The sequence below is a fragment of the Pterocles gutturalis genome, unplaced genomic scaffold, assembly GCF_000699245.1.
Source record: "Pterocles gutturalis isolate BGI_N339 unplaced genomic scaffold, ASM69924v1 scaffold10837, whole genome shotgun sequence".
NCBI classification, from domain to species: Eukaryota; Metazoa; Chordata; class Aves; order Pterocliformes; family Pteroclidae; genus Pterocles; species Pterocles gutturalis.
Window position 1 is genome coordinate 1 of NW_010107992.1, and position 9640 is coordinate 9640.

A 9640-nucleotide genomic window follows, 5' to 3' on the forward strand; every position below is an offset into this window, starting at 1 on the left:
ATTAATTAAAATTAAATTTAAATTTTAAATTTAAATCAAATACCCAGTTTTAATCAGGACCTCCTTTGTAATTAGTACTTAAAAAGGAAGTTAAAAAACAAATGAAAATATTATGAAGCAAAACAGTACAAGTTATTTAAATGAACACTTGTTTTCTCTTGCCTCAGGCTAGTTTTTAGGTTGCTCTGAATTTGGGGAGGGGTAGGGTTTTCTGACTTTCAGAAAACAGCCACTGAGTAGTTACTCTGAAGTAATCAAATTACTTGTTCAGTGGACTGTAAGCAGCTTGATGGTTTTGAGCCACTATTACATAGCAACTTTCAGAGTCAGATAACCCAGGTTTGTTTTCATACTCATTTGGTGTTTTACTTGTTTAACTAAAATTGAATTTCATTAATAAGGAATCAAAGTAGTATCTACAGACTGTTCTTGATAGATTTCAATCCTGAATCAAAATGAGACTCTATTACAAATTCAAAATAAACAGAACATATTATAATCACAACGTAAAGTCAATAAATTAAACTTCTTTCTCTTTAGAAATAACTAGGAAGCTAAAATAAAAATAGTTAATAAAAACTCTCCCAAAATTGCCAATAAACAGAAAGCAAAACTAGAAATAGAGAAGTACCAAACACATTACAAGAGTGTGAAAACAGAAAGATAAGAGAAACTGTCTACTGAATAATCTGGTGAAGATGAAAACTCCAGGCTTGTGGGCAACAGGATTACTATTCTTGGAGTAAATTTTAAAAATAACATAATGTATAACCACACAACAAACAGACCTGAATTTTTTCAATGCCTCTTAATCCCATGACATACAGCACTCCTCTTACTGTAACTGAAGTCACCTTGTTTTAGAGAGATTATGACAGCATTATGAGAAACAGAGTTTACTTCTGTTACATTACCATGCATAAAAACTTAATGGGTCTCAGCAAGTATTATGAAACTCTCAAGTTTTTTTGTTAAGGTATCCATGGGCTTTTAAGAATCTAAGGGTGAAGGCTTTGGTGTTTGCCTCTCTAGACCTTAACTCCTACCTTCTCAAAATACCTGGTCTCATTTCACATAGGGGACAGAAGACACCCTGGGTTGGGGAGGTAAGTGAAAAAACAGAGGATGTCTTACGATGGAGCGGCTTATGATGAAGCCTTCAGTGAAGGGTAGTGATGGGATCAACTCCTCCTGCACCACCCCAGCACACAGTATTTCCTGGTCTAACATATCCCTTCCTAAAATACATGGGCTTCCGATAACCACCACTCGTACAGTATTTTCCCAGGGAAAGCAAAGAAAGTATTGGCCAACAAGAAAGAAAAGCATAGCCCATCTCTACCCCCTCCTTCTTTCTCTCCTCACCAATGGAGTGGGTAAGAAAAGCACATACAGCCAACCCTAGGCTCTGAAGGGGAGGACAAATGTTGAGGCAGAAGAAAGCAAACAGTATAAAGCCAGACAGAGAGCACATGGAAGAAAAAAAACCCAAAAAACCCCCAAAAAATCCAAAACCACACACAAAGAAAACCACCCCAAACCAACACAACACTAACACTGCAGACACTGTAATACTATACATAGCAATTTTAGTATGGTATTTTTTTTATCATGTGCGTGTAGAATCTTATTACTATATTATTACTATTAGTTCTTAAGAGCTTTTAAGTCAGTCAACTGTCCCATATTGGAAATTCCGATTAACACTGGAAATCTATTAAAACACAGTTGTTTACAAAGATAAAGGCACCTCTTAATTTCCATAAAAGCTCTTTAAATATTACCAACAACAAAATACACTGGGTTTAGAGCTAAATTAGTTTTATTATGGATGTTCCCCAATCTCAAAACTTGTCATCGACTAATACAGCTTACAAGAACTTTCATTCAAATTCAACCCTACAATTTAAAACATAAACCTGTGCTGTTTAAATTTCCATCAGGAATTATTAAAATATGGTATAAAAAAAAAATCACAGCTGAGTATCTCAGAAACGGGATTTTAGTAACTTCATGTAACTTAAAAAAAATTAGTTTAAGGCTTTGAATGCATTTATCCTACCTTCCTACACTTTAATTGCTTTCAGCCCAAAAAAACCTTCAAAATTCTTGATCCTAGTTAAATACTTACCATGATACCACCATTTTGTTTTCTTTGGATTCTTGTTACACGTTCTTACATAAAATGAGTTATCTGGAGGTCGCCTCTGCAACAGAAGAAAAAGACCTACGAATAATCAAACAATCCTCACATTGAAATATGCAAGCTATTTAATAAGCTTACAAATGGCTAACACAAGAATGTATTGGAAATGTGGTAACAGGCAAGGCTAAACCTTTGTCAAGAAAAATCTAAGGATCCAGATAGCAATTCTTACTGGAGAAACTCCAAGCAAAAAAAGTCAATGAAAAATACCAAACTGTTTGTAGATAGGGGGGAGAAATAAATAGAAAGAAAGAAAGAAAGAAAACAACCCACAAGAAAGGAACAGCTGCAAACTGCAGTTTGGAATGTAATTCTGATACACTAGATCCAATTCACATCTGTAAGTCTCAGCATGGAGTTCGTGAAAAAGTAAACTTAAACAGCTATATCTGATCAATACTTCATATTTTTCAGCTTTCTTCATACGTGTCATCATTATGCAAAACCAAAGTCATAGGATACAATACAAAGCCATTTTGGGGGCATTTTTCTACCACATACATGTGACTAGGATTGACTGGGACGTGACATAAATAGGTGTATTTGGATAGCACAGATGTACAAGATGTACTCTGACCACATCTAACTTCACAGAAACTCCACTGTGAAAGAAATGGCCAAGAGTAAAAGGGTAGTCTCTTTACAGAAAAAGTCTAAAGTATCAGTGCCACTCATCTATGACCAAAAAAGCAGCTTAGCACCATTTACTTTCCTGAAATGAAAAAGGTCAAGATCACTGAAATAGTACAGCCCCAAAGCCTTACAAACATCCACACTAAAGACACTTCAATAGTCATTTTGCACTGCCTTTAGAGACAGAATCAATTTACAAAGAATTGTCCTAGAACATGATCGAACTTCACTATTAGTACAACTAGAAAGGCTCCATTTACTCCTCTTTTCCAATAATGATATATGAGTAGGTTACCATGAAAACAATTTAAAAACTTACTGCACTGTTTATTTCATAGTTCTACCTTAGTATTTTTTCAGTAGTAGACATGTGGATATAGTTGTTTTGCCTGTTTTAGAACTGGAGAAATGAAAATCTCACTTTGCAAAGTAGAAAACTATTAACTTATTCTACTCCAAGAGTGCTAAAAAACCCCATACCTTTTCTTTGCAGCTGGAAAGCATGCTAATAATGCTAAGACAAACAGATTGCACTGAGAGAGCTGGAGACCAGTCTTCTGTTAGAATGGATAAACAGATATGACCATTGCTATATACATGAGGGTGAACAGGAATATTGTCTCCAGTAAACATGACCTAAAAAAAAAAACCAAACAGAATTGTAATTTATTGTCCACATTTTAAATAAGACTGTATTGCTTTGGGGAAAACAAACTTATTTAAGAAGTTGCTCTGCCATTTTCACTTACACTAAAAAATAAACTTTACCACATCAGGTTCATTCATTTTTGGAAGTTATTAAATGAAATGTAAAATAAACTAATGGAAGCCTAAATAGCTAGTGAAGATGAAATAAATATTTAAACATAGGGGTTCTCCTATGAATAGTTATACAGCATAGAAAAATGCAAAGGTAACAGCGTAAAAACATCAAACTCAACTTTTCCTATCTTGCAGCCTCAGTCTTTTATGTCCTAAAAAATACAGTTGCCTAGCCAAAACACTGGATTTTAATTATTTCATAAGCCACAACATTATACACCAGGAAACACAAGAAGATTCACAAATGAGTATTATTATAGTATAGTATTATACCCAGAAGTCTCTTAAGTGTTTCCTAAGTTATATAGATATATGTATGTGTACAAATACGTATACACATACACAACACAACCACCTCATCACTGACTACAAGAAGCAACACCATCATATAGGAAACTGATATTAGAGAGCTTAACCTATCTAATAGGTTTCTAAGGCAGCCAAAAACTGGATGCAGAATGATCTTTCATAGGTCTTTAAACTGATATTCCTTAAGCATTGAAGAGCTTACCTTCATAATCCAGTCAGGTATTTCACTTCTAATTAATGTCTTCCTTTTACAGGAAAACCAGTACTAGGCATACTAGGTAAGTAAAAGCATACACACTAGGATAGACAACATACATTTAAAGGCAGAAAACAACCAGGTGAATAAGCAGAAGCGTAACCTGTCAACTCACAGTAAGTAGACTCGCTGCAGAGAGAATTATGACCCAGAGGTTTGTAATATAGAATGAACTCACTACACAGCAGCAATTTTAGACAGGAAATTCTAGCCATCTACAACAACCAAGTATCCAGTACTTAAATTCTTAATTGTTTTCTGTGCTTAAAAAAAAAAATAAAAAATCAGCGCACATGTATGGCTCTAATTTGCTGGTTTACAATAAATTGCACAGAACCACACACACAGGTTGGGTAATGAGTACAAACAGTATCTATTTTGAACCAAAGGGAAGCGTCTACTTTCCTATGGGTCACCTATGAGTAGTTCACCGCAAAACTGATGGGGCACAGAAGTACAGGTGGCCAGTTTGTTCCTTAAAACCTAACACTGAAAAGTCAGCATTCTAGTTTTTATCATGGTACCTAAAAATATGCAATGTTTATGGTTTAAGTGTCTCTCACAGCTCCATTCCATTTCAACACCAATGAGAAAAGCGTCAGAGATCACTCTTGGAACTTTGAGCTGAAAGAGACAGGATAAGAACTAAGGCACTCCTGCTTTTCTTACACTCATAGAATCATTTAGGTTGGAAAGGACCTCACAACATCTTTGTAGTCCTCCTGAGTTACCTGCCCCTTCTTCCAAAGATCATAAACTCTCCTTTTTTTCCTACTTTCCAGCCAAAGCTCTCCATTCAGCCAGGCCCGTCTTCTTCCCTGACAGCTCATCTTTTGGCACATGGGGACAGGCTTTACAAAAGCAACGCAGTATCTTATACCGCAATTATAACCACTACATTTGCAGGCCTCTTATAAAGATATCTTGTTCCTATGAGAATCCCTACCACAAGCACAGTATTTCATCACCTGTACTAACAATAGCAGAAAAGAAGAGGCAAGAGGTTAAAAATAAACCAGGAAAAAAAAAGAAGTTGGAAGCAAAAAGAGAGGGGACAAAGAAGCAGCTTGTCGTTTACTCTACTCCTACACTGCAGTGAAAGGGACCTTCCTGTTAACCCTTGTGTTGCTCTTTCATATGATATGAATATCAGCCCCAAAGAAGTGCCCGGTTTACACTACTCTTTCATCTCCTATGAAACCAAGTAGACTGTCACAGCACTACACCTCACTCTAGAATAATTTTCAAAAGAAAAGGCATCTGCACAACGTGTTTAACACAAATTAAAGTAACTAAACTAAAATAATTAGTGGATGATACTAATATTCAGTATGTGTCATGCAGCTATAACCTAAAGGTAGTGTTAAGCAAGAAGTAAGAAAGCAGTTACCTGAGGCGAATCAAAAGGATACCGACTACTGAACTTAAATAGAAGCTGAAATTTCTCCCCTTCATACAGTGTTCCTGGAGCACCTTCCATGTCTACAATCCACCTAAGGAATGGGGAAAAATTGTTAGTACTGTAGACTGACAAATTATAATTTTATTCCTGTAGCACAGGATTAATAAATCAACTGCCAATCACAGCGAGATCTTCTAAACTCTCCATTACTACCTTAACTATCACAAAAGTGAATAACACAACAAGCCTACATTTGAAAGAAACAAGCTTGGTGTTTTACAAACAGGCATCGATATAGCGTTGTAAATTATATAAGTAATTATGACTTGAACTCAACACAGGCCCATCAATTCCAAATAAAATTACTTCAATGTGAGACAACAAAGTTGAAACAAAAGACCCATTCCAAAGATTATTCCTACACCAAAACAGGCTCAGAAGAAATCAAACCAGTAAGCATTCTCTTTCATGTTCCTTTTCTGTCAAGGAAATAATCAATACAGTTTATTAAAATAAAATAATATCCAAGGGGGCAGGACAATGCTGCTCTCACACTTACACTTGTGAAAAACTCAGAAATTAAATAGTATATAACCTTGCAGGTAATAGAACCAAAACTAGGAAAGTTAATAGCATAAAAAGGTCACAGAAAATTTAAAAAAATTTTAAAAAAAAGGATGCTTTGCAACTGTAATAAAGACAAGACGTCTACATATCACAATATTCATTTCCCTCTGCTTCTGCTCCTTTCATCATAAAAACATGGAAATAATGGACAGGTGAAGCTGGGGGTGGGCGGGTGCCGGGTGTGAGGTTTTTGTTGGTGGTGGTTTTGTGTTGAGTTGTTGGGGTTTTTTTAGTCCCGTCACAGATGCTTTGCATATTGTTCAACACACAGAGCAACACTCTGGTATCTACCTTCTGTCATTTTGAAGATCTGTTGTCGATCACTTAATACCATTCTTTGTAGCATCACTTCCGCATTTTTGTCTTTCACCCCTGATGGAGTTTTAGACATTTGAGCAATAGGATAAGGTAAAGATTCATCAAGAGACTATAAAAACACTCAGGTAAGATTTACATTAGACACAAGTGAGGCAGCTGAGATTTTTCAGAACAGCAATGTGTACAGAAAAGCTGAAATCTCCTCCAGAGATTTCCAGGCAGTCTGATGATCCTCTCCCCAGCCTCATCATCGTCCTGTCATATACACTCTCTCCATTGTCCTGGGTTAAGCTGAGACAGAGTTAACTTTCTTAACAATAGCTAGCAAGAGGCTGTGTTTTGGATTTGTGCTCAGAAGAAAGCTGATAAAAAGTGACCTTTACGTGGCTGAACGGGTGTGTGGGTTGGCCCCCAGCCAAGGGTAAGCCCATCACATCTATGTATTTAAGTCATGCACATTTTTTACCTTCCCCTCTAGTACTTTTTTTTTTATCTCGAGAAAAATTGCTTCTCTGCTGTCACACTCTTCAGGAGAAATGCATCTTCAACAGCAGCATGATGATGGTTGTACTAGTGTTCCTTATTTTCATGTTGTGAAGACTCATTCAATTTAATCCATCTGCACTCCAGACCATTTTATTTTTCCTTATGCTTTCTGCTTTTACATTTATACACATGCTGCACCAATACTCTTCAACTTTATTGGTCCTTGTGATCCAGAACTTTCAAGTTTTTAAAATAGTTTCATTTGCTGAGCAGAAGATAACTCTGCCTGGACATTGCTCCTTTTATGGTCAAGGAATCACTAGAACACATCTTTCCTGTGCATTTTATGGTTTAGTTATCTCAAATTTCTAATCCTTGTGTATTTAAAATAGATGATTGCTTAACATTTCAAATGACCCAGTTACATCATGGCATCAAATTATTTTATTCATCATCTTTCAAAACCAAGCTAGTACTGCTACACAAATCTTTACTGCACCAGTTCAAACTGAAACATGATTACTGAACTCAGAACACGCTACTCTGCATCAAAAAAACATGTAGAGAAAAACACTATGTTACCTGTCACAGAAAGCTTCAGTAAACAGGAAGTTTATTTGTAAGGTATTGAATGGTATAAAAATTGTACATAGCAGAAAAAAAACCCAGAAAAACAACAACTCTGTGAACAGAGACAAACTAAGAAAAATGGAAATCTACAAACAGAAAAAAAAAAAAAAATTTATTTTCCTTTTCCATCTCCTCATTGCTGTTTTTGTTTAAATGAGTGAAAAAACACTTGCAATATTAGTTTGAGCCCCTTTTTTCAGAAAAATTAAGTATTTTGCTTCCCAAAGAAAACCCAAGGTAAAGCAAGAAATACAAGCTGTAATTCAGCAGTTGAACAGCAGTTTTTTATTATTTATACCAAATTCTGGAAAGTGCTATTTCAATTTGTTTTTGTCATATTCATCTGTATGAACTGTCACAAAACCCAGCATCATTCAAAAAGCAATAGCAGTGTTTAACTCAGTATATGCAAAGCTCAGAAAAGCCTCATGTGGCATGGCTTGAGTGCCACCACCAAAAATGCAGAGCTACATCAGAAGTCAGCTCTATGCTGTTTTTATATTGATCTATCAATCAATAATATAGTCCAGAACATAGAACCTGAGATTCATACTCTCATACATGTTTACATCTCTTAAGAATTTTTAAACATTTCTCTAAAATTAAACTAAGAAAATAATCTAAAAGAAATGTCAACACAGTCTACATCTTTTGAATTTCAGTGGATTAAAAAAAAAAAACACCAGGAACAACACCTGTCCATTTCAATGGACAGAACACAGAATTTCTATTTAACCATGTTTCTCTTTCCATTTCACTACTCACAGGAAAAAATACAGCAGGAAGGAAAGTGCAAAGAAATGTACTTAGATAACTTTGCACTTAAAGAAGTTTCCTCCACTTGCTTTAGAGAAAGAAGCTAATGGAAATTAACAGCTGCAAAATATACTGAACACAAATAATGCAGAAACTCTAAACCAGCTACTCCATTATTTCAGTAAACTTACAAGGGGTTTCAGAGGTTAGAAGCTATAAGATACTGTTAAATTATTTTGTTCTAAAACGTGCCGAAGCTTTTACCAATTGACATTTTGTTAGACAGTAAAATGCCTAATAAAAATGTAATTAATTCAGTATCCAGTTCCTGAGAGTGTCCAGCATGTTACTGCAAAATGCTCATTAAGCGGAACAATGTTTCACTCCCTAGACTAAAAAAAAAAAATCAGAATGTTATTTGGAATAACTGGTGGAAGTGGCATGCAGAGGACTTTTCATTACTTAGACTTTTCATCTTGATAGCAAAAATAAACCAGTATATATACTTACTGTGTAATTGAATTTTGTACACTCTTTTCATTTAGAGTCATTCCTGGAGGTGGATCATTCTGCAGCGCCAATAGTTCTTTTTGTAGTCGTTTCTATAAGGAAATTGTATAGAATACTTGAAATATTAAAGTTCAGCAATAAACATGCACACTAAAGTACACTTCATCAACTACTGACAGGTAAGAGGAGTTTTATTCAAAAATTTAACTACAAAGTGAAACTGAAAGATGAGAAAAAGGGAAGACTCCTCTCCTAGAAATTAAACAGAGGGTCACAAGCAAAAAAGTCACAGGCCTTAAACCTACTTTTTGCTAAAATGCAACAGCACTTACATTTGCAACACTGCTAAGTGAAGAACTGTTGCACTACAAAATCCACAGAGGTGTCCAGGACTTTGTCGTATTACAAATATGTCAATCAGAGCTCTATACCTAGCAGTGAACATTTTATATGCCCCTGATAGCATCAGATTTACAATTAATTCTCCAAGATCTAAACAGTACAACTCTTCTAAAATTTAAGACACTTCTATCTGGCATCTGTGCAAGCCTTTCTCTTGTTCTAAGTCATCCCAGATGACAAAACACAAAACTAAGACAAGACTATGGAACTTGCGGAACACAAACTATTTTATAGTTTGCATCTTAGACCCTACAGAGTCATAGTATTTAAAAAGGTGTTACAT

The 9640-nt window shown here is 35.4% G+C and overlaps 1 protein-coding gene across 1 annotated transcript; it reads right to left on the bottom strand.

Moving 5' to 3' along the window:
• Positions 1 to 2131: 2131 nt before the first annotated feature.
• On the bottom strand, positions 2132 to 9050 carry UBE2W (ubiquitin-conjugating enzyme E2W (putative); the record flags this gene model as incomplete). Its single annotated transcript, XM_010072468.1, has 4 exons — positions 8956 to 9050; positions 5617 to 5719; positions 3320 to 3475; positions 2132 to 2207 (listed from the first exon to the last, which is right to left on the bottom strand). Coding segments are annotated over exons 1-4 (376 nt in total), but the record flags the coding sequence as incomplete, so codon positions are not given.
• Positions 9051 to 9640: the final 590 nt, after the last annotated feature.